This window comes from Saccopteryx leptura, chromosome 5 (assembly GCF_036850995.1).
Source record: "Saccopteryx leptura isolate mSacLep1 chromosome 5, mSacLep1_pri_phased_curated, whole genome shotgun sequence".
Lineage (NCBI taxonomy): Eukaryota > Metazoa > Chordata > Mammalia > Chiroptera > Emballonuridae > Saccopteryx > Saccopteryx leptura.
This window is the reverse complement of record NC_089507.1, coordinates 51,911,395-51,937,828: the sequence shown is the minus strand read 5'-3', so window position 1 is coordinate 51,937,828 and position 26,434 is coordinate 51,911,395. Positions and strand designations below refer to the sequence as shown.

Sequence of the window (26,434 nt, the reverse complement as noted above, 5' to 3'; positions counted from 1 at the left end):
TACTGTTACACAGCTTCTTGTGACCCTCTCACACTTTTTTGACAGAAAAGTTTAGAATTCTTTCTATTCTTTTTTTTCCCCCTCAGGAACAACCTGGGTCAGTGAAATACTGGACTTGATCTATAACAATGGGGATGCGGAGAAGTGTAAACGGGATGCGATATACAACCGAGTGCCGTTCATGGAACTTATAATTCCTGGAATCGCAAATGGTATTTTCTCTTAATGTTTCTTTCCACCGTAGGAGTAAATTCTCCTATCTAATTGTGGTATCTAGAGCAGTCATGATAGAAAATGATACAGGCAGGGTTTGAAGAGTTGAATCATAAATATCCATAACAGAGAGGAAGAATTTGGTTATTTCAATACCCATATTATACTTCTCTTTCACACAAACACTATATCTGCACAAAAGGACATTTTGGTGCGTATATTTTTATTAATAGGACAAGCAGAAGTCTTTAACAGTTGAATATGGGTGATTATTATACATCAAAAATTTAGGATTTACTGCAATATAGAATCATATCTTGTGCTAGTTAGCTGATGTTCACAGACTCAAGAAATACATATGGCCATATAAGGTCTTACATTCTTAATTTTTTAAAATTAACCATGAAACTCACAGCTTAATTTGTTCTCAGAATTTTAATCTAAGAAAGCTGGAAAGAAATAAAGAAGTACAAATTGCCAGTTATAAAAATAGTCATAAGATATAAAAGGTACTAGCTTTATATATATCAGGGTGAACACTTCACAGGGTATTAAAATGTCCTATCACTCTGTTGTACAACTGATACTAATATAAACTAATATAATATTGTATGTAATTTTAATTTTAAAATAAAATTTAAAAGTATTTTTAAATACCAAAAAAGCTGGGAAGGAATTTTGAAATCCTTTAGCTTAATTTTCCCTTATTGTAAATGAAATGAAGAGGAAGAAAAATGAAAAAAGATTTTGAACATCTTGACACCTGACCTACTGCTATTTCTGCCTTATCAAGATATTATTACATTGAAAGATTTTATAGACACTCATAAAGACAATAAACTTTACTATTCATAGGCAATAAAACAGCTTAACTAGTCAGAATTTATCATTTTAAAATCACATTGTAAATTTTAGAATTATCTGAGGCCATTTAGATATATAGCCATTTGAAGCCATACAGTGGGGTTAAAGTTTACAAAGTCTTAGATTATATTGTAATTGACCTTTATTATTACACATTTATAATGTAATTTAAATTTTATGTTTTTAGGCATTGAGGATTTGAAAAACATGCAGTCTCCTCGATTGGTGAAAACACACTTACCTGTTCAACTTCTTCCTTCTTCATTTTGGAAGAATAACTGCAAGGTAGCAAATTTTAAAGAAAAGATCTTTATGTGTGCTGTAATTTCTTTCAGTAATTATGCAGAAATTAAGATGAGGGGTTTTAACCCCTAGATAAGTCATTGAAAAATAATAATGTGGTTCCTATAGCCTAAGGATCAAAATAATATCAATAAATTTCACAGCTATTGCTAAGGGATTACACTCAGTGCCCAAGCTTGAGGCTCTCTCAGATTTCCTGTGCTCTAAAATGTCTTGCTGCCTTGAAATCACTTCACTCACTCTCCATTCATAAACCATAGATATTTAAATAACACCAGAACTGCTTATTCATGAATCCATTGTCATTTCCATTTATTTAATTATGTATTTATTTACTTATTTATTTTTATTAAATTTATTGGGATGACACTGGTTTGCAAAACCACACAGGTTTCAAATATACAACTCAACAAAACATTATCTGCACACAAAATATCATGCACCCGTTGCCCCAAGCAAAGTCTTTCTGTCCCCATTCTTCTTCCATTTGCCCATCTCCTTACCCCTTACTCTCTTTCCCTCTGGCTATTACCAAACTGTTGTCTGTGTCTATGTGATACATACACACATGCACACACACACACAAAATATGTATATATTTGTTGTTTAATCCCTTCATCTTTTATTATTCAGTCCCAAACCCCCCCTTCCTTCTATCCAGGATTCTGTTTCTATTTTGTTCATCAGTTTACTTTGTTCAATAGATTTCACATATAAGTGAGGTCATATGGTACTTGTACTTCTCTGACTGGCTTATTTCCTTCAACATAATAATCTCCAGGTCCATCCATGCCATCATAAAAGGTAAGATTTTCTTCTTTTAGAGGTTCGAGTAGTATTTCTTTGTGTAAATGTTCCACAACATTTTATCAACTCATCTACTAATGAGAACTTGGGCTGTTTTTAGATATTGGCTATTGTAAATTATGTTGTAGTGGACATAAGGGTGTATGTATGCTTTCCATATAGCCCCAGAAATGGAATTGTTGGTTCAAAAAGCAGTTACATTTTTAAAATTTTTGAGAAATAGTTATATATCATTTCAGTTATATACAATTATATATTTATGGATTAGTATTAGACTTTTTAAAAATAATCATTTTATTCAAGCATAACATTTAAGGAGAAAAGTGCATATATCATAATCTACAGGATGCTGAATTTTCACAGTACCTATGAAACCAGCATCTAGATCAAGAAATTGAATTTTACCTGTACCCCAAAAGCTCTTTTCCTGTATATTTCCAGGCAAGAATCCTTATCTCTAAAGATAATCATCAGCCAGAATGTTTTCACCATGAATTAGTTTGCTTGTTTTGTCTCTATTATAAAGTATATAACCTTGCATATTTAACTTACTTCATTTAACATAAGGTTTGTGAGATCAATTCTTATCATGCTATGTAATCTTGTTTCTGTTTTGCTTAATGTAGCCATCTGGATCACAAAATATGGTATGCTGAGCAAAAGTAGCTCATTAGGATTCAAATTCTCAGATCAAACTCGGACCTACTGAGTCAGATGGAAGGGTACAGCCACCTGAGTTTTAATAAGACTTTTCAGGTGAATTTGATTCATGCTAACATTTGAAAGCCAATCATGTAAGGCATTTTTTTGTGTGTATGTGACTGTTTCACAGCTTACTTATCCATGGTACTATTGTTGGACAGTTGGGTTTTTGATAGTTGTCAGCAATTAAAATAGTGCAGCACTGCATAATCTTATGTAATATATGTACACATTTTTCTTAGATATCTTGGGACAGAATAGCTGCAGCCTTTGTGTTTGCATTTGTTAACCTTTAGTAGATATTTTCAAACATCTTTTCAAATTATATGCACCAATTTTAACTATGAACAATATTCTGTAAACATTGAAGTTATTCCACATCCTCATCAACACGAGACTAGACTAAAAATATTTAACTTTAGCCATACTACTAGATGTCTGGTGATATTTCACTGTGGTTTTACTTTGTACTTTTCTAATAATTAATTATGTGAAAACCTTACATAGCTTATATAATTTTCTCTGAAGTATCTTTTCAAATTTTTCACCATTTTATTCTATAAGGGCTCTCCTCTTTTTATTATTAAGGTAGGAATTCTTCATATGCTCTCAATACAAATTTTTTTATTAAATTTCCTTTTTAAACAAATTATTGAATTTAGTAGAGTGACATGATTTTGTAAAATTATTGAATATATAGATTTCAGGTGTACAATTTCTTTTTTTTTTTTACTTAGACAATTAAATTTAACAGGGTGACAATGGTCAACCAGAGTACATAGATTTACAGAAAACATCTCCACATCATTTGGACAGTCGACTGTGCTGTATATCCATCACCCAAAGTCAAATCATCCTCTGTCACCCTATATTTTGTTTCTCTTTAAACCCCTTCCCCTCCCGCCCCTCCCTTCCCCTTCTCCTGGTAACCACTGCACTTTTATCTATGTCCATGAGTCTCAATTGTATTGTGTGATCACCATCCAAGATAAGTCTCCTCCTGTCACCATTTATCCTCCCTTTACCCTCTTCTGTTTTCCCCATCCCACTTTACCTCTGGTAATCATCATACTATTGTCTATGATTATAAGTTGAATTTAATTTGCTTAATCTCTTCACCTTTTTCAGTCTCTAACCTCCATCTCTCTAACAGCTGTCAGTCTGTTCTCTGTATCTGTTATATTGTTTGTCTGTTTATGTTGTTCTTTAATTGCACATATAAGAGAAATTATGTGGTATTTATTTTTCTCAGACTGGCTTATTTCACTTAGCATAATATACTTCATATCCATCCATGCTGTCACCAAAGGTAAAGTTTTCTTCTTTTTTTTTTTTTTGTATTTTTTCTGAAGCTGGAAACGGGGAGAGACAGACAGACTCCCGCATGCGCCCGACCAGGATCCACCCGGCACGCCCACCAGGGGCGACGCTCTGCCCACCAGGGGGCGATGCTCTGCCCCTCCTGGGCGTCGCTCTGCTGCGACCAGAGCCACTCTAGCGCCTGGGGCAGAGGCCAAGGAGCCATCCCCAGCGCCCAGGCCATCTTTGCTCCAATGGAGCCTTGGCTGCGGGAGGGGAAGAGAGAGACAGAGAGGAAGGAGGGGGAGGTGGAGAAGCAAATGGGCGCTTCTCCTATGTGCCCTGGCCGGGAATCGAACCCGGGTCCCCCGCACGCCAGGCCGACGCTCTACCGCTGAGCCAACCGGCCAGGGCAAGTTTTCTTCTTTTTTACAGCCCAGTAGTATTCCATTGTGTAAATGTACCACAGCTTTTTTTTTTTTTTATTAAATTTAATGCAGTGACATTGATAAATCAGGGTACATATGTTGAGAGAAAATATCTCTAGATTATTTTGACATTTGATTGTGCTGTATACCCCTCCCCCAAAGTTAAATTGTCTTCTGTCACCTTCTATCTGGTTTTCTTTGTGCCCCTCCCCTCCCCTAACCCCTCTCTCCTTCTTCACCCCCTCCCACCTCCCCCAACCTCCCGCCCCTGTTGCCATCACATTCTTGTTCATGTCTCTGAGTCTCATTTTTATGTCCCTTCTATGTATGGATTCATCTTAGTTTTTTTTTTTTTCTGATTTACTTATTTCACTCCGTATAATGTTGTCAAGGTCCATCCATGTTATTGTAAATGATCCGATGTCATCATTTCTTATGGCTGAGTAGTATTCCATAGTATATATGTACCAAAGCTTTTTAATCCACTCGTCCTCTGACGGACACTTGAGCTGTTTCCAGATTTTCGCTATTGTGAACAATGCTGCCACAAACATGCGGGTGCATTTCTCCTTTTCGAGCCGTTCTATGGTGTCCTTGGGGTATATTCCTAGAAGTGGGATAGCTGGGTCAAAAGGCAGTTCGATTTTCATATTTTTGAGGAATCTCCATACTGTTTTCCACAGTGGCTGCACCAGTCTGCATTCCCACCAGCAGTGCAGGAGGGTTCCCTTTTCTCCACATCCTCGCCAGCACTTATTCTGTGTTGTTTTGTTGATAAGCGCCATTCTGACTGGTGTGAGGTGATATCTCATTGTGGTTTTAATTTGCATTTCTCTAATGATTAGTGATGTTGAGCATTTTTTCATATACCTATTGTCCATCTGTATGTCCTCTTTGGAGAAGTGTCTATTCATCTCTTTTGCCCATTTTTGGAATGGGTTGTTTGTCTTCCTGGTGTTGAGTTTTACAAGTTCTTTATAAATTTTGGTTATTAACCCCTTATCAGATGTATTGTCAAATATGTTCTCCCATTGTGTAGTTTGTCTTTTTATTCTGTTCTTGTTGTCTTTAGCTGTGCAAAAGCTTTTTAGTTTGATATAGTCCCATTTGTTTATCCTGTCTTTTATTTCACTTCCCCGTGGAGATAAATCAGCAAATATATTGCTCTGAGAGATGTCCGAGAGCTTACTGCCTATGTTTTCTTCTAAGATGCTTATGGTTTCACGGCCTACATTTAAGTCTTTTATCCATTTTGAGTTTATTTTTGTGAGTGGTGTAAGCTGGTGATCTAGTTTCATTTTTTTGCAGGAAGCTGTCCAATTTTCCCAACACCATTTGTTAAAGAGGCTGTCTTTACTCCATTGTATTTCCTTACCTCCTTTGTCAAATATCAGTTGTCCATAGAACTGTGGGTTTATTTCTGGGTTCTCTGTTCTGTTCCATTGATCTATATGCCTGTTCTTATGCCAGTACCAGGCTGTTTTGAGTACAACGGCCTTGTAGTATAACTTGATATCAGGAAGTGTGATACCTCCCACTTTATTCTTCTATTTTAAGATTGCTGAGGCTATTCATGTCCTCTTTTGGTTCCATATAAATTTTTGGAATATGTGTTCTATATCTTTGAAGTATGTCATTGGTATTTTAATTGGTATTGCATTGAACTTATAGATTGCTTTGGGTAATATAGACATTTTAATGATGTTTATTCTTCCTAACCATGAGCACGGTATATGCTTCCACTTGTTTGTATCTTCCTTGATTTCTTTTATCAATGCTTTGTAATTTTCTGAGTACAAGTCTTTAGTCTCCTTGGTTAAGTTTACTCCTAGGTACTTTATTTTTTTTGGTTGTAATTGTGAAGGGGATTGTTTCCTTAATTTCTCTTTCTGACTGTTCATTGTTGGTGTATAAAAATGCTTCTGATTTCTGAGTATTGATTTTATATCCTGCCACTTTGCTGAATTTATTTATCAGGTCCAGTAGTTTTTTGACTGAGACTTTAGGGTTTTCTATATACAATATCATATCATCTGCAAATAATGATAGTTTTACTTCTTCTTTTCCAATTTGAATGCCTTTTATTTCTTCTTCTTGTCTGATTGCTGTGGCTAGGACTTCCAGAACTATGTTGAATAAGATTGGTGAAAGGGGGCACCCCTGCCTTGTTCTGGATCTTAAGGGGATTGCTTTTAATTTTTTCCCATTGAGTATGATGTTGGCTGTGGGTTTCTCATAGATGGCTTTTATCATGTTGAGGTATGTTCCCTGTATTCCCACTTTGCTGAGAGTTTTGATCATGAATGGGTGCTGGATTTTATCAAATGCTTTTTCTGCATCTATTGAAATTATCATATGGTTTTTCTCCTTCTTTTTGTTTATGTGATGAATCACATTGATTGATTTACGAATATTGTACCAGCCTTGCCTCCCCAGAATAAATCCCACTTGATCATGGTGTATGATTTTTTCCATATATTGTTGGATCCGGTTTGCTAATATTTTGTTGAGGATTTTAGCATCTATATTCATCAGAGATATTGGCCTATAATTTTCTTTCTTTGTGTTGTCTTTGCCTGGTTTTGGAATCAGAATTATGCTCGCCTCATAAAAGGAGCTTGGAAGTCTTCCTTCCTCTTGAATTTTTTGAAATAGTTTGAGAAGGATAGGAGTTAGTTCTTCTTTGAATATTTGGTAGAATTCCATTGTGAAGCCATCGAGCCCCGGACTTTTCTTTGTTGGGAGTTTTTTGATAACTGTTTCGATCTCCTTTGTTGTAATCGGTCTGTTTAGGTTTTCTGATTCTCCCAGATTGATTTTTGGAAGATTGTATGTTTCAAGGAATTTGTCCATTTCATCTAGGTTGTCTAGTTTTTTGGCATACAGTTCTTCATAGTATTTTCTTACAATATTTTGTATTTCTGTTGTGTCAGTTGTTATTTCTCCTCTCTCGTTTCTAATTTTATTTATTTGAGTCCTCTCTCTCTTTTTCTTGGTGAGTCTACTTAAAGGTTCATCAATCTTGTTTACCTTTTCAAAGAACCAGCTCCTAGTTTCACTGATCCTCTGTATTGTTTCTTTAGCCTCTATGTCATTTATTTCTGCTCTGACCTTTATTATTTCCTTCCTTCTACTACATTTGGGCTTTACTTGCTGTTCTTTTTCTAATTCTTTTAGATGCAGGGTTAAGTTGTTTATTTGAGCTTTTTCTAGCTTCTGAAAGTGTGCCTGTAGTGCTATGAACTTCCCTCTCAGCACTGCTTTCGCTGTGTCCCATAAATTTTGAGTTGTTGTATGCTCATTGTCATTCGTTTCTAGGAATTTTCTTATTTCTTCTTTGATCTCATTCTTAATCCATTCATTATTTAACACCCTGCTTTTTAGTTTCCATGTGTTTGAGAATTTTTTAGCTTTTCTGCTGTGATTCATTTCTAGTTTCATGCCGTTGTGATCGGAGAAAGTGCTTGATATGATTTCAGTTTTCTTAAATTTGTTGAGAGCACTTTTGTGCCCTAACATGTGGTCTATCCTAGAGAATGTACCATGAGCACTTGAAAAGAATGTATATTCTGCTGCTTTAGGGTGAAAGGATCTGAAGATATCTATTAAATCGAGTTGATCTAGTGTTTCCAATAAGTCTGCTGTTTCTTTGTTAATTTTCTTTCTTGAGGATCTATCTAGTGATGTTAGTGGGGTATTGAAATCCCCTACTATTATAGTATTGCTGTTGATCTCGCCCTTTAAATCCATCAAAGTCTGTTTTATATATTTGGGTGCTCCTATATTAGGTGCATAGATATTTATAATAGTTATATCTTCCTGTTGGATTACTCCCTTTATCATTATGTAGTGGCCTTCTTTATCTCTTACTATATCCTTTGTTTTAAAGTCCAATTTGTCTGATATAATTATTGCTACCCCAGCTTTTTTTTCATTTCCGTTTGCATGAAATGTTTTTTTCCATCCTTTTACCTTCAATCTATGTGTGTCTTTTGTTCTAAGGTGTGTCTCTTGTAGACAACATATGTATGGGTCCTCTTTTCTTATCCACGCAGCTACCCTATGTCTTTTGATTGGATCATTTAATCCATTTACATTTAAGGTTATTATTGATATGTAGTTGTTTATTGCCATTTTCTTCTTTAAAAGGTGTATTCCTTTTTTTGCTATATTATTTTCTAACTTTGATCTGTTTACAACAGGCCCCTTAACATTTCTTGCAGCGTTGGTTTGGTTGTAATGAATTCCTTGAGTTGTTTTTTGTCTGGGAAGCTTTTTATTTCTCTTTCGATTTTAAATGATAGCCTTGGTGGATAAAGTAGTCTTGGTTGTAGGTTCTTGTTCTGCATTACTTTGAATATTTCTTGCCATTCCCTTCTGGCCTCAAGTGTTTCTGTTGAGAAGTCAGATGTCATCCTTATGGGGGCTCCTTTGTAGGTGATAACTTTTTTTTCTCTTGCAGCTTTTAATATTTTCTCTTTATCGCTTAGCTTTGGTATTTTAATTATGATGTGTCTTGGTGTAGGTTTCTTTGGGTTTCTCTTTAATGGAGTTCTCTGTGCTTCTTGGACTTGTGATGAGAGTTTCTCTTGCATTAATTTAAGGAAGTTTTCAGTTATGATATGATTGAACAAAGTCTCTATCCCTTGTTCTTTTTCTTCTTCTTCAGGAACCCCTATGATGCGGATGTTATTTCTCTTCATGTTGTCACAGAGCTCTCTAAGTGTTTCCTCTGACTTTTTGAGTCTCTTTTCTCTTTTCTTCTCTGCTTTCATGCCTTCATTCCAGGTGTCCTCCAACTCGCTGATTCGATCCTCAGCTGTATCCATCCTGTTTTTAATTCCTTCCATTGTGGTCTTTATTTCTGATATTGTATTTGTCATCTCTGACTGATTCTTTTTTAATATTTCAATATCCTTTTTTATACTTGCTATTTCTTTATTTAGGTTTTCAAACTGCCCCTCCATTGTTGTTCTAAGATCCCTAAGCATCCTTACAATCATTATTTTGAACTCCACATCTGGAAGTTTGATTATTTCCATATCACTCAGCTCATCTCTCAAAGGTGTCTCTTGTGGTTTCATTTGGGTTGCACTTCTTTGTTTTCTCATAATGGTGTTTTATTTGTAGAGTTGGTGAGTCTAAGCTTGGTGTTGTCTGCCTCCAGTTTTCAGTTGTGTTATTTCTAGGTCTTCTTGGGTTGGTATCAGCTATTATTTGTAATCCACTTTCGGATTTGGGCAGCTTTGAAGTCTTGATTTGTTTGTTTTCTTAACAGGCGATAGTCTTGTTAACTGATCTCAGCAGGGGGCTTCCTTGAAACTGTAATCAGGAATGCTGTGGGTGTAACCTGAGACGCTGAAGGTCTCTTCCACCAACTAATCTCACTGGGGGCAGGGTTTTTTCTCAGCTTCAGTAGGGGGAGGTATATGTCAGATCTCCATGGAGACCTGAGTTACTGCCCCTCCTCCCCACTTCTTGTTTTCAGCTGTGTCTTGTTGCGCTGATTGGAGCTGGATAGATGTCCGGAGATCTCTGATCCGGAAGTACTTCAGCTCTGTTTTGTGAAAGGTTCAGTCCCTCCCCCAGCTATGGCCGCTTCCAGCACGAATGAGTCAGCTTTTTTATTTCGTTTCTTGCATACCTTAGCCCCTCACAGTCTGTCCCTCTCCTTGTCCTTTCCACTTGGGAGATAAGCTGGTCTTTTCAACCCACCTTGCTCCCTGGTCGCCAGGTAAGTGGCTGTGAGCAGTAGTTTCTGCTCTTTTTCCTCTGTGAAATCCTCTCTGGGCTCTCAGCCTCACCCCCCCCCCTTCCGTTCCTGTAAGCAGAGGAGATTCAGGCACTCCTTACCAGGATTATTGTGGCTTCCTCTTTGCTCCTTGGTTTTTGAGAGCTGTTCTTGCAGTTCAGTGTTGGTTTTTCATGCTGATTTTTCCTGAATTGATTTGTATTCCAGTTTGGTGTTGAGAGCTGGGCATCTGTGCGTCCGCCTACTCCGCTGCCATCTTCAAAAGCCTACCACAGCTTTTTTATATACTTATCTACTGATGGTCACTGGGACTGCTTCCAAACCTTGGCTATTGTATACAAATAATGCTGTAATAAATAGAGGTGCATATATTCCTTCGATTTAGTGTTTTGAGTTTCTTTGGATATATTCCCAGTAGTGGAATTGCTGGGTTATAAGGCAGGTTCATTTTTAATTTATTGAGAAAACTTAATAATGTTTTCTACAGTGGCTCTACCAATCTGCATTCTACTAACAGTGCAAGAGAGTTTCTTTTACTCCACATCCTCACCAAAATTGTTTGTTGATTTATTGCTGATAAGCACCCTGATAGGTGTAAGGTGATATCTCATTGTGGTTTTAATTTGAATTTTTCTGATGATTAGTGTGGTTGAACATCTTTTCATATGTCTATTAGCCATCTTCATGTCCTCTTTGAATAAGTGTCTATTCAGATTTTTTGCTTATTTTTTAATTAGATTGTTTGCTTTTTTGGTCTTGAGTTTTATGGGTTCTTTATAAATTTTTAATATTAGCCCCTTATCAAATGTGTCCTTAGTAACTATATTCTCCCATTCAGTGGGTTCTATTTTCATTTTGTTGATGGTTTCCTTTGCTGTGCAAAACTTTTTAGTTTGATGTAGTCACATTTGTTTATATTTTTTGTTTTCCTTGCCTGAATTTATAAAATATTGATATGTATAAAATATTGTTACAAGAAATGTCTGAGAGGTTGCTATCTATGTTTTCTTCTAGAATTTAATGCTTTTGAGACTTACATTTAAGTCTTTTTTTATAATACTTATTAAAGACTTGATCCATTTTTAGAGAGGAGAGAGACAGACAGACAGAAAAAAGAGGGAGAGGAGCAGGAAGCATCAGCTCCCATATGTGCCTTGACTAGGCAAGCCCAGGGTTTTGAACTGGTTACCTCAGCATTCCTGGTTGATGCTTTATCCACTGCACTACCACAGGTCAGGCACATTTAAATCTTTAATTTATTTTGAGTTTATTTGTATGTATGGTGTAAGCAGTTGGTCTAGTTTCATTTTTTTGCATGTATTTGTCAAATTTTCCCAGCTTCATTTATTGAATAGCCTATCTTTACCACATTGTATGCTCTTGCTCATTGTCAAATATTAGTTGACCAATAAATTGTAGTTTATTTTGGGGTTCTCTATTCTGTTCCATTGATCTATATGTCAATGATAAAGATAAAGAGGAAGAAAGAAAGGGGTGGAGTATCAACTAATTTTTCCACTTAATTGTGCCATTGATTGCTTCTCATATGTGCCCTGGGCTTGAGGTTCAAACCAGTGACCTCAGCACTACTGGGTGACACTCTATCCACTGCATCATCAGTCATGGCACTGTTATGATCTTTATTGTTTCCTTTTTCTTCTTACTATGGGCTTTGTTTGTTGTTCTTTTTCTAGTTCCTTTAAGTGTAAAGTTAGATTATTTAATATTTTTCTTGTTTCTTGAGGGATACCCTTAATATTATGAATTTCCTCTTAAGACTGCTTTCACTGTGTTCATTGGTTTTAGGTTGTTGTGCTCTCATTTTATTTGTTTCAAAGTATCTTTTGATTTATTTCTTGATCTCATGTTAATCTATTTATTGTTTAGTAACATGTTATTAAGACTCCATGTCTTTTTCTTTTTTCTTGTTATTGATTTCTAGTTTTATACCATTATGGTTAGAGAAGATGCTTGATATGATTTCAGTCTTTTACAATTATTAAGACTTCTTTTGTGTTCTAACTTATGAACTATCCTAGAAAATGTTCTCTATACATTTGAAAAGAATGTATATATTGTTGCTTTGGGGAGAAATCATCTGAAGATATCAATTGGACCCATCTGGTCTAGTGTGCATTTATGGCTGTTCTTTCCCTGGTTGATTTCCTGTCTGGAAGATCCATCTATTGATGTCAATGGGGTGTTAAAATCCCCTTTGTGACTATATTACTAAATCTCTCCCTTTATGTCCATCAAAATATCCTTTATATATGTAGTTGCTCCTATGCTGGGTGCATAAACATGTAGCGGGGTTATATCATTTTGTGGGATTAATCTCTTTATCATTATGTAGTGTCCTTAGCCTTTGTTTTACAGTCTATTTTGTCAGAGATAAGTATTGCTACAACAGCTTTTTTTTCTCATCTCCTTTTGCATGAAATATCTTTTTCTTGACTTTACTTTTAGTTTTGTGTTCTTTTGCTCAGAGGTGGATTTCACGTAAACAACATATAATGTGGGTCTTATTTTTTTTTATCCATTCAGCTACCTTAGGTTTTGTTACTGGAACACTTAAGCCATTTACATTTAAAGTGATATTGATAGGTATGTATTTATTGCCATTTTATTCTCTATAACTGTGTTCCTCTGCCCTCTTTCTTCTTCCTCTTCCTCTTTTTTCTTCTTCTTCTTTCTCTTATTCCTCCTTTTCTTCTCCTCCTTCTCCTTCTTCCTCCTCTTTTTCTTCTTTTTTTCTTCTCCTTCATTCCTTCCTTCCTTCCTTCCTTCCTTCCTTCCTTCCTTCCTTCCTTCCTTCCTTCCTTCCTTCCTTCCTTCCTCCCTCCCTCCCTCCCTCCCTCCCTCCCTCCCTCCCTCCTTTCTTTCTTTCTTTCTTTCTTTCTTTCTTTCTTTCTTTCTTTCTTTCTTTCTTTCTTTCTTTCTTTCTTTCTTTCTTTCTTTTCTTTCTTTTACTTCCTTTTCTCCTCCTCCTCCACTACCACTTCTTCCTCCTACTCCTCCTCAAATAAGACCTTTTAACATTTCTTCTAATACTGGTTTTGTGGTAATGAACTCTAGCTTTTTCATGTCTGGGAAGCACTTTATTTCTCCTTCAATTTTAAGTGATAGCCTTGTTGTGTAAACTAGGCCAGCCCTTTCCACACCTCTCCCCTTTATATGATACTAGTCTCGATTTGGCTTGTTCTGTAAATCCTTGGTTATAAGACTTCAGCTCAGCTTGTCTTTGGTTGGCTCTTCAGGTTGATTTTTCTATATTTTAGATGTAATTTCAGTTTAGTGTAGTTTCCATCTACTCCATCACCATCCTGGATCTTCTAAATTTCTTTATATCATAATCCACTCAGTATTTTTCTTTTTTAGTTTTCTAATCATATCTTTTAAAGTTTTTAGTTTTGAGGATAGTCTGTATATAATTTTTTTCTTTAAGGTTAGAGAATTTTGTATTTCTTTTTTAAAAAAATCATCTGCCAGATCATGAAGATATTATCTTTACTGTTTACTTCTATAGACTTTGTTGTTTTGATTATCAATCACATTTATATCTAAGTATATTTAATATCTATAACATAATAGACATTCTCTTTTAAAATTTCTGATATATTAATTGATATTCTCTCTATGTCTTTCTCCTCACACAGGTGCACACATACACAAACACACATTATTTTCAAAATATTTGTTGGTCGTATATGGACATATATTTTTTTTCCTGACACCATGCTAAATTTATCTAATAAATTTAGTAGCTTTTTTGTAGATTAAATTTGTTTTCCTATATACATGCTTATTCTGTCAGTAAATAAGAACATTTTTGCTCCTTTTTCCTAATTTGGATGCCTTTTCCTTCTTTTTCCTCACTTATTGAACTAGATATACCCTCTAAATAATACTAAATAGGAATGGTGAGAGTAAGAGTTCTCTTGCGTTGATCTTGGTAAAATAAATGAGTTTATCACTGCTAAGTATGATGATGTTACCTATGGGATTTTTTTTTTGTATGTACCATTTATTCATCTGAAGAAATTTCATTGTATTCTTAATTTGCTAAACTTTTATCAGAACTACATTTTGGATTTTGTCTAATGATTTTTCTGTATCTCTTAATACCTATCATATTATATTGCATTATTTTAGCCTATTAATGTGATTAATTACATTGATTAATTTTCACATATTAAAACAACCTTGCATAATTTATATTTGGTTATAATGTATTGTCTTTTATAAATAGTTAGTTACAATATGTTAGTTAAAAAAATTGTGTCTTTGATCATGAGAGATATTGGTTTGTAGGGGTTCTTTTTCTATTGTAATGTGTTTGTCATTATAGTATAATCCCTTAATCCCTTTGGACTTAAGATAATGTTGGCCTCATACTGGGAAATATTTACTCTTTTTTAATTTTATGGAAATGTTTGGTTGGAATTGGTATTATTGCATTCTTAAATATTATTTATAATTCATGACAGAAGCAATCTAGATCTGGAATTTTCTATATCTGAAAAAATTTTAAATTACAAATTTAATGTACTTAATAGAAACAGCATTATTCAGGTTATATACTTTTCCTTGCACAATCTTTTCTGTGTGTGTGTGTGTGTGTGTATGTGTGTGACAGAAATAAAGAGAGAAAAGAGAGAGGGACAAATAGGGACAGACAGACAGGAAGGGAGAGAGATGAGAAGCATCAGTTCTTTGTTGTGGCATCTTAGTTGTTTGTTGATTGCTTTCTCATATGTGCCTTGACCAGGGGTCTACATAACAGCAGAGCAAGTTATGCCTTGCTCAAGCCAGCGACCTTTGGGCTCAGGCCAGCGACCATGGGGTCATGTCTACGATCTCACGCTAAAGCTAGCAACCCCACACGCAAGCTGGTGAGCACATGCTCAAGCCAGATGAGCCTGTGCTCAAGCCGGTAACCTCGGGTTTTGAATCTGTGTCTTCTGCATCCCAATCCGACACTATTCACTGCACCACAGCCTGGTCAGGTCCCTTGCACAATATATCCAGAGACGGATTAAAGTTGGTTGAGGCCCTGGGTGCAGAAGAAAATATTGGGCCCCTTAAAAAAAAGAGAGAGGGAAAATAAAAGTACCTGTTGACCATATTTTTAAATAAATAAAAAATATTATGTACTAATAATGTTAAAACTGCACATATGAAACCAAACTTGGTGTCATTAGAAAAAAGTGTCAAGTTGGGGTTTGCAGAACCCTTCAGAAGTCAGAGCCTGGAGCTTTTGCCCTGTGTGTTCACCATTAAATCCTCCTGTGTTTTATATCTTTTAAGAAATTGGCTTATTTCATTTAAACTGTCAGAATTTTGTAATATAATTGCTCATAATATTTCTTTAACATTCTTCTAATGTCTGTAGAATCAGTACTGACATCAACTTTCTCATTTTTCATATTTTTCTATTAGTTATTAAGAGAAAGATATAGAGATCTGACTATAATTTCTTTATTATTGGAATTTTGTTTGTTTCAGCTTTCTATATGCAAAATCATTTAATAAGCATATAATCAGTGAACATTTATGGAAGGGCTACCATATATATACCAGATATTGTGATTATTATTATAAAAGCAAATATAAATAGGACATTCTCTGCTATCTAAGAGCATATTACATTATTTAATTTCTATGAATATATTGAGCATTGTCTGCTTGCAAGTCACTTTCCCGTGCTATATTACACAATGGTTTAAATAGTGAGTGACCTCTGCCTTGTACAGAATATGGCCCTACAGAATATCTCAAGTAGTGGAGAAAAGATATATGTATATACATACACATACATATCCATATATATGTATGTATATGAAAAATCATGATGCATTAGTAAGATAAGTGCTAATATATGAAATAAAAGATACTCTGGGATAATTAACATCTTATAAATGAAAAAATTTGGTCAGTATCCTAAAGACAATAGGAGGTTTTTTTTCAGATGCCTGGGTCATTTTACAGAGAGAAAACTCCGTGTACATAAGCAAACATATGTAAAACAGCAAGACCTGTCAAATTTTACAAGTGATTCAGTGTAGTTAAAAAGTGAATCTGGGAAGGTAGGCAGTCATTAATCTTAGATCTGTGAAAGAGTATGCTTTACCACAATATCTTTAATGGAATGGCCAAAATAGCTATTGTTTTTCTTTTGAAAAATTGATTGCTTATACTTTCAACTTTGTTATATAAAAAGTCTTTGTACATGTGATTTCCTTTCTCATTTAAATCTAATAAAAAACAAAAATGATAAGAATTAGAACTAAGGTGTACTATTTATTCCAGAAATTAAAAAATCACAGAAGTCCCCAGAATCACATGACTGTTATTGAGAGAACTAGAGGGTATCTTTTAGATAGACTTTTGTCCACACTGAGGCAAGTGGAAGGAGACTTTATTAAGATTTTAAGGTGATGATGATAGGAACAAAAAACTGTTCATTACCATAGTCTCCTGGTATTGAAATAGGAAGCAATTGATAATGTTTATAAGAGATAGTATTTTCTCAAGAAATTACCTCAGCAGCAGAGTCTCAACTCTTAGAATTCTGTACTCAATCTTTTGCAAGATTCTTTTCCAGGCATTCCGTTCTTTCTCTTATTCTTGTCCTAGAATATGAGAACTACTACTAGTTACTTGGGCATATAAAGTTTTCATTTCCTTTTCTTATCAATTGGAAGAGAAGAAGGAAGCTCTGAATTGGCTTACATAAAAGCAGATTTCTTCCTGAATGCATTTTCCTTAGGAATATGTTTTGCATGGGTGCTTCAGGGGAGAATTAGGCCTAATGGAGTTTAGTGGACTTGACTGAAAGCTCAATTACCAATGAAATATAACAATGTCATTTCTATTGGGAAATATGTCTGAGATTTCTCCTTTTAAGTAGACTGGAGGCCTTCACCATAAAATAAATTTTAATTTCACACCAATCATTATAAACATGGACAGAATAAAGAATGTTTAATCTTTATTGACTAATTTTAGCCAAATAGTATTTTCTTTAATAAAAAATAAGAAATTTTTAAACTCTAAAAATTACTGGTTCTTCTTATTAGTTTTAGTAAGTAATGATAAAAATATTCTAAATTTTAGAACAATATTAATTTTATTAATTTAATATTTACTATAATTCTTATTATACTTGGTTTTCAGTGTTTCAAGTGATGTTCTTTTCAAAGGTTCATGAGAACACAGGCATGTGAGAGATGGGAAGTCTCTGTGTTAAAACAGTTAAGTAGGTGTGAATATCTTATGTAAGGATATAGAGAGTCATACCCAGATCAAGAAGGAAATAAGAAAGAGAAAATAAACATTCTGTCAAGGTAAACAAAAGTTTACAAACCATTAAAAAATAAAAATAAAATTATGGTTTTTTATATTTCCCCACAGATGGTCTATGTAGCACGAAATGCTAAAGATGTGGCTGTGTCTTACTATTATTTCTACCAAATGGCAAAAATGCACCCAGAGCCTGGTACCTGGGAGGAATTTCTGGATAAATTCATGAATGGGAAGGGTGAGTCCAACTCTTACTTTAATCATGAAGTTCCATAATAAAGAGTCTTTTTTTTTAAAATGAGATATAAAGTTCAGATATAAATTTTATACTTATCATACACTTAATATGTGCCCAGCACTCTACTATTGCATTAGGAAGATAATAGAAGAAGAGTACATAGTTTTCCCTTCCCTTTAATGATTTTTGGGAAATATGTGACATACAGATTTTTCAGACCTTAGTCTTATTGTTTCATTAATACTTGGTGACTACTGCTCATTGCTTTCTTCTTTTGCTGTCTATATCATTGTATTGTTTGAATTTTATACATATTTTTGTACTCCTTTTTCTTTACTATTCCTTCACTTTTATTCTATAAACTGAAAATCCTTGAATGAAGATTTTTATCCTCAAGATTTTTTTTCTGTCTGTTTATCCTCTCTTTCAGGAAAACATACTCATACCCATGGTAGTAACTCTACTTTTAATTTTCACATAAACATTTTTCAATAAAAAAAATGTTTAAGACAAATATATCTTAGTGGTATTTTGCAAAATTTGTACTCCTGCCTTTGGACTGTTCTCTGTCCATGGTATGTCTATTCATTCTTATTATTAATACCCAGATCTTCTTAGAACAAGAGATAGTATACATCCTCCACAGTCATTTCTTCACCTCTCTCTCCCTTTGGTTTTCCCTCCTTCCTTCCCTTTCCTGTGAACTCTGTACCACTTACTGTCTGAATTACTATCAGTTATTTTGCTCTTCTAGTTTTAATTATCAAAAATTATATTCATTTATTAAGGCTGCCACAACAAAGTACTACTAAGTGGCTTAAACAACATATTTTTTTTTTTACAGTTTTAGAAGCTAGAAGTCCTCCCTTCAAGGTGTCCTTATGTTTGATTTCTTCTGAGATCTTTTTCCTTGACTTATCGATGGACATTATATTTCTGTGTCATCACATGGTCTTCTTTTTATATATGTCTTGATTGTAATTACCTTTTCTTATAAGGAGTCCAGTCATATTGGATTAGGACGTGTCAGGGATGTGAAAAATTTCTCCTTTCCTACTTAGTTCTTCTGGCTGGTAGAATAATTAAAATAACATAAAGCAGATTAACAAAAGAAAATCAAGTTTTAGGAATATATCCTAAGAACAGCACATCACTGATTCAAAAGAAAAAATGCACCCCCATGTTTATGGCAGCATTGTTTATAGTAGCCAAGATCTAGAAACAGCCCAAGTGTTCATCAGTGGACAAGTAGATTAAAAAGCTGTGGCACATATACACAATAGAATACTATGGGGCCATGAAAAGGAAGGAAATCTTACCTTTTGTGACAACATGGATGGACCTAGAAACTATTATGTTAAGTGAAATAAGCCAGGCAGAGAAAAAAAATATCATATGTCTTCACTCATTTGAGGAATCCAATGAACAATGTGAATTGAGGAACAGAATAGAGACAGAGGATGGATCAAGGGACCAGAGGGAAAGTGGTCATAGGGAAAGGGGATGAGAGGATGAGATCAGAGAAAGGAAAGAGATTGGTGAAATTATATATACATAACACAGCGTTATAGTGAGCAAAGAAGCAAATCATGGAGGAAACAGGGGAGGGCATTGGAAAGGAGGGGCGCAAAGGGGATATTGAGGGGAACATGGTGGTAGGAGAGATGTATTCGGTGGGACACTTGAATCTAAGTAAACACAATAAATTTAAATCAATAAAAAATATTTATCTTGAAAAAAATTAAGTTTTAACACCTGCATATGGGGAATTCACAGAAGCATAAAAATTTCAAGGACAGGAAGGCAAAATGAGGTATATATGTCATTCTGGATCAAGGAGGTTGAACCAGGGAAGTAAAGCAAACGGATAAGGAGATTTTTAGTAAATAAATGTTTATGGGCCATATTGAAACAATGGGACACATGAAGGACTTTGATCCAATGGTTTTTTTCTAAGTTCCTTCCTGTCTAACATAGCTAGTTCAAATTTTTGGAACAAATCCACTATCTTAAGTTCTTTTAGTTAGTAGAGGGGAAAGCCAAAGCTACTTTCTGAGCATCTGAGCCTTGATTGTTTTTAGCTTGAAATAATCTGCATGTCAGAGTGGCATATCTTGGGGAGACTCATTCTAAACCCCCACAGACCCATATTAATTACTTCATTTTAACTTAATTACCTCTGTAAAGACACTTCCTTTAAAGATAGTTACATTCTAAGGTGTTGACTTAGAACTTCAACACATGAATTTAGAGGTAGACACAATTTACCCATAATACTCTGTCTTCTGTCCCCTTAAATTTATGTGCTCACATGCAAAATGCATTCACTCCATCCTCAAAACCCTAGCAGTCTTAAACTATTTCAGCATTAACTCTGAATCTGAACTCTCATCTAAATATTATATAAATCAGGTATAGCTAGTAATTAAGGTATGATTCATCCTAAGACAAAATTAATCTTTAGCTGTGATCTTGTGAAACCAAATAATCTTCCAAAATACAATGGTGAGACAGCCATAAAACTGACATTTTCCTATGAAAAAAAGAAAGAAATTAGAAAGAAAAAAGTCCTGAAACATAGCAAAGCAAATTTTATTGGATTTTAAGGCTTGAGAATTGTTAGTTATTGGATTACAGACTACTCTAGTGGCCTCAGTTTTAACCTAATTGCCTCTTTAAAGGTTCCATGTTTAAATTCAGTCATATTTTGAAAAATTGATTAGGGTTTAGCACTTCAAACTAAGAATTTTGGGAAACACAATTCATCCCATTACAGAAGTATTTCATTCTTTCAAACTAGACTTACTGTAAATTCAGTGAGAGCAGGGGTGATTTGATATATTTCCTCTTTTTCTTGAATAAATAAGAGTATATATGTATATATATATTGATAGTGATGACTTAAAATAACATTTAATGATGTAACAATTATTTCATGTAAATACAATAGTTTTAATTTTGCAAAGATTTTATCTTTCAATGTAGTGGCTTTTGGTTCTTGGTATGATCATGTGAAAGGCTGGTGGGAGAAAAGGAAAGATTATCGTATCCTCTACCTATTCTATGAAGACATGAAAGAGGTAAGAGACAACAACAATTTCTTCTTTATCTTTTAGGGAAACCTAAGTTTCACCCTCTTTGTATCACATTTTCTTTTCCTCTCGATTTATAAATATAACTAATCTACTATTAACTCTGCATTGAAAATTCATCTTTCACTCAATTCACTTCTTTCTACCTCTATTGCTTCCTACTCTAGTTCAGGCAATCTTCTCTATTTATGCAGACAACTGAATCTCATTTTGCATCTATTATCTACTCAAAGAAAATGATCTTGAAACCCATATCAAAATATGTCAACTTTTTTCAAATCTTTAATGGCTTATTTCTTTATGTGAAATATAAAAATCATTAGGACAACTTATAAAGTTCATCATTATTTAATTCCTGTCTATTTCCCCAACCTCTTCTGGTACCACCATTGCCTTTGTCTGTACGTGAGCTTACCTGAAATTTTTTTTCCCCAATATTTTCAGATTAATCTCTTCCTATCCTTCATGTTTTCACTTAAATGTTACTTTTCCACAAAGTTCTTTTATGTCCACAATGTCAAATAATTTACCTTGTCGTTATCTATGAAAGTCTCTCTTGCTGCTATTGTTTTTTTCATAATATCTACTGCCATTTCTCATTATTTCATGTATGTGTTTCTTTATGTTTTTCTGGTCCCCTCTACTATAATGTAAGCTTCTTGAATATAGAGACTAAAATTATCTTGTCCATGCTTGTTTACCCAAATGGAGAGCACAGTGGGAAAACAATGTAATTTTCTTATTTAATTTAGCTTTAACTTTATCATGTTTTATCTAATTATTAGAATGAAAAATAATTCACTTCTGGCCCTGGCCGGTTGGCTCAGTGGTAGAGCGTCGGCCTGGCGTGCAGAAGTCCGGGTTCGATTCCCGGCCAGGGCACACAGGAGAAGCGTCCATCGGCTTCTCCACCCCTTCCCCTCTCCTTCCTCTCTGTCTCTCTCTTCCCCTTCTGCAGCCGAGGCTCCATTGGAGCAAAGATGGCCAGGGCGCTGGGGATGGCTCCTTGGCCTCTGCCCCAGGCGCTGGAGTGGCTCTGGTCGCAACAGAGCAATGCCCCGGAGGGCCAGAGCATCCCCCCCTGGTGGGCAGAGCGTCGCCCCCTGGTGGGCGTGCCGGGTGGATCCCCGTCGGGCCCATGCGGGAGTCTGTCTGACTGTCTCTCCCCGTTTCCAGCTTCGGAAAAAAAAATAATAATTCACTTCTTAATTTCATCAAAAACTTATTCTGATCTGGTAATTTAAACAATCCATTCAAGAAGTGTTCTACATCTCTTAAATTAATTGTTTCTCAGATAGCTTGTCTACACATCTCTTTTCTCATTAACATGGTATCTGTGTGTATGGGTCAAAGGGTAAATTATATAAGACATAGTAAGAACAGGAATGCGCTGGGATTCCTGGAAAAAATGTCATTAGTATATCCTTCCCCACAGTGTATTTGGTTATTCTGTCTCAATTGTTCAGAGTCTAATACCTTGACTCAGCCTTATCTTGTTCCCTTAGATTTCTCTATTCCATTAAATGACTAGGCCTACCGTGCATCTCTTATTTGGAAAATCTTTTCTACAGCTTCTCGGGAAACCACCTTACCCAGCTAAGGTGGACCCCTCTGGTAAATTCTTTAGTCAAATTTGCAGTCTCTTCTTCATCCTGTTTAAGCCATTTAGTACCTGTGATTCTCAAGTATGGTGATATCTCAGTTGTGAGTCTAGAATCAATAAGTAGTGTTTGGTGTGGTTTTTGACAAAGATAGGCATTATTTTAGAAGAAAACTTCCCATGAGGTCATAATAAGGTCTTCCAGCAAAGGAATTTTAGTCTTTTTAAATATGAGAGGAAAATCTATATCTTCTAACAGAAAATTTCTCAAGGATCCCAGAGTCTTTGTGTCATCAGATAGACCCCAAATTCTCATTACAAGATTGAGCAGTCCACCCTTTCCTTATCACTCTTCCATTTAACTTTCACATAATAAACTTAGCACAACTGTGAATTCGACTTTTTGTAATTCTTTCACCAGAATAATTAAGATGTATGTCTAATTTCTAGCAATTTCATGCTCTGGCAGGTTGGCTCAGTGGCAGAGCGTCAGACCCATCAGGGCACACTAGACAAGCAACTATTTGCTTCTCCAACCCTCTCCCTCTTGCTTTTCTCTCTTTTTTTCTATCTCTTTTTTTCTCTCTTCCCCTCCTGCAACCATGGCTCAATTGAAGCAAGTTGGCCCCAGGAGCTGAGGCTGCCTCTGTGGCCTCTACCTCAGATGTTAAAAATAGCTTAATTTTTGAGCAACAGAGCAGCACCCAGATGGGCAGAACATCACACATAGGGGGCTTGCTGGATGAATCCTGGTTGAGGCACTAGTGGGAGTCTGTCTCTGTCTCTCATCCTCTCACCTAATAAAAAAATAAAATAATTCCTAGCAATTTCAGTTTTGTAGTTACAAGAAATAGACTCTTTTAGAGCCACTACAGAAATTGTCTGGTTCTGGTTCCATGAATTGTGATGGATAGCTAAGGTAACCTAAACCTCAGATTTCCCTTCTTTCCAATCTCACCAAGTCATTGAGATTATGTTTCTCTACTTCAGTTTAGTTTGTGCCCCCCAAAAACACCTCCCCAACAGGTAGCAAGGTACAAACTCTTTGGCCTGAATGCTGTTCTTTTCATTTCATCTAACATGCTGTTTTGTGTATAGTCTGAAGCACAGAAAAGAAGAATCATAATAGATACATTAAATGAGTCTCCTTTATTGTTGCTGATTTCTTTGCCCCATCATTAGGCTAGAAAATGGACAGGGTTTTATCTTACTTTATCCAATGGAATGGACTCATACTACCAAAAAATCTATGTGGGTATGAGAGGTATAAAAATTTTTTTTTCCACTATAAGAAAACTCTCTAAAATAAGTATTATTTTATTGAGATATAATTGACAAATAATATTAGTTTCAGGCATGCAATATAATAATTCAATTTATGTATATATTGTGAAATGATCACCAAAATAAATCTAGTTGACGTCCCTCATCGCACAATATTACAATTTTTTTTGTGATGAGAATTTTTAAGATCTACTCTCTTAGCAACTTTCAGATAAAGTATATTAACTGTAGTTACCAATTGTTCCTGATCTTAGAGAAAATACTTTTAGCTTTTCACCACTGAGTCTGTTAGGTATGGGTCTGTCAAATATTGCCTTTATTGTGTTGAGATATGTCTTCTCTATACCCACTTTGTTGAGAGTTTTTATTATAAATATATGTTAAATTTTGTCAAGTGCTTTTTCTGCACCTCTTGAGATAATAATATGATTTTTATTCTTTATTTTGTTAATGTGGTATATCCCTTTTATAGATTTATGATGTTGAACCATCCTTATATCTCTTGAATAAGTCCTTCTTGATCATAGTGTACATTCCTTTAAAAGTGCTATTGAATTTTGTTCGCTAATATTTTGTATCTATGTTCATCAGGGATGTTAGCCTATAATTTTCTTGTGTTGTCTTTGTCTGGCTTTGGTATCAGGTTAATGCTGGTCTTATAAAATTAATTGAAAAGTGTTCCCTTCCCTTCTATTTTTTTTAAGAGTTTGAGAACAATCTGTATTAATTCTTTCTAAAATTTTGCTAGATAATTTATTCTTGATGTTATCTATGAAAAAAACAGACTAGGTGATTTTGAAAATTATAAGTTACAATAATAGTGATTTTCTTTATCATCATATGTTATTCTGTAAGTTAATTTTATTTTTGAATGTAAATGTTTGAATATTAATTCAGCCTTTTTCTCTACACATTTTGGAAACAAATTTCTTCTAGCAGATGATTGCCTGTTACAACCAAGAGTAGGATATGTACTTGAGAAATCAAAGTGAAAAATTGTATAAAAGTTTAAAATAATTTCCTCCACCACATTGACATATGTAGAACCTAATTAAATGTATTTGCCTATTTCGTGATAAACTCTACCTGAAATAATTTCTTGTCTTTATAATTTCTTTAGAATCCTAAGCGTGAAATTCAGAAATTGTTAAAATTTCTAGAAAAAGACCTGCCAGAAGAAACTGTGAATAAAATCTTGCATCATAGTTCTTTTGATGTGATGAAGCAGAATCCTAGTGCAAATTATACTACTGTACCAGAATTTGACATGGATCAGTCTGTGTCTCCCTTCATGAGAAAGGGTAAGAACATCAAACACTAGTTTCTATAGTTTGCTAGTCATGTTAAAGATCATGTAGGTGGATTAATAAGAGCAGTATTGTAAGAAATGGAAAGAAGTTGAGAGAAAAATTTAGGAAAACCAAAAACAGTGAAAATTACTTATGGCAAAGAAACTTTGTTATTGCTGTAATACTAACATGTAAGACGAGTCTTTAATGAGAAATATTTACTCAAGAACCTATGTATTGATAAGCGTGAGTCTTGGCACCCATTGCTATATCAGAAAACACCCTTCATTTATATGATTTATCAAGATACCTATTTTTCATTCCTTAGAAATTTTACTGTGGTAGGTATCAAGCTTCCATGATATTAGGCATACTAAATTAATGAGGGAGAGTCAACTCCTTGAAGTTGTTGCTATTATTATAGTAAATCATTACACCGTCAGCACTGAACCCAATGTATAGCTAGCATCTTGCATTAGTAAATAATTAATTAGTAAATAATAAATTAGTTGAATTAAAATGCATTTGTGTGTGTAAGAGAGAGAGAGAGAGAGAGAGAGAGAGAGAGAGAGAGAGAGAGGGACTGATTCTGTTAGTTCAGCTTTGTTATAAAACAAACAACTCCAAAAATCTCAGCCCCTTAAAACCAAGAGATATTTTTCATTTAATGTTGATGAATATTAGTCACCTCTGGCTATTGCAATTCTTCTCAACAATTTCTGAGTCTGATCAGTGTGTATTGGCTGTCATGGGCTTATCCTCTTTTTTTCTTCTCTTTCTGAAACCTAGCCTGAGAGAGCTGTTTGTTTATGAGATATGACCAGTAGCATGGTATAGAGGAAGAGGAAGAGAGGTAGTGGAAACTTGCAATAATTTTTAAAAATTTCTGTTCAAGTGTGGTATATATTGCATATATTTTAATTCCAATGGCCAAAGTTTATAAAAAATTCAAGCCCAAAGTTAGTGAAGCAGGAAGGAATCACACAACACATGACAGTTGTCAAAGGTGTAAAATCTTACAGTGAAGGAGAGAGTGAATAATACAAAATAAGACAGTGTTGGAGAAAGTGTTTTGGAAGCTTATAAAGGGACAATGAAGGGTAATTTTAATTATAATGTGTCTTCATGAATTCTATATTTTTCTTTTAAAAACTTAGAGGAAGAATGCCATTAGTAAGTCTTCCTGGGAATATCTAAATCTCAAGCAGACCTTTGGCATCTGCAGGTATTTTTGATGGTCATGATAAGGGTATATAAGTGG

General features: G+C 34.7%; 1 protein-coding gene across 3 annotated transcripts in view; it reads left to right on the top strand.

Moving 5' to 3' along the window:
- LOC136406075 (sulfotransferase 1 family member D1) overlaps positions 1–26,434 on the top strand; it is a 45,572-nt gene that overhangs the window by 17,987 nt on the left and 1,151 nt on the right. For all 3 annotated transcript variants that reach the window (XM_066385874.1, XM_066385875.1, XM_066385873.1), the window contains 5 exons: positions 87–212; positions 1,265–1,362; positions 17,782–17,908; positions 20,894–20,988; positions 25,005–25,185. In XM_066385874.1, coding sequence (XP_066241971.1) covers positions 87–212; positions 1,265–1,362; positions 17,782–17,908; positions 20,894–20,988; positions 25,005–25,185 — 627 coding nt within the window. The remainder of the gene's footprint in view (positions 1–86; positions 213–1,264; positions 1,363–17,781; positions 17,909–20,893; positions 20,989–25,004; positions 25,186–26,434) is intronic.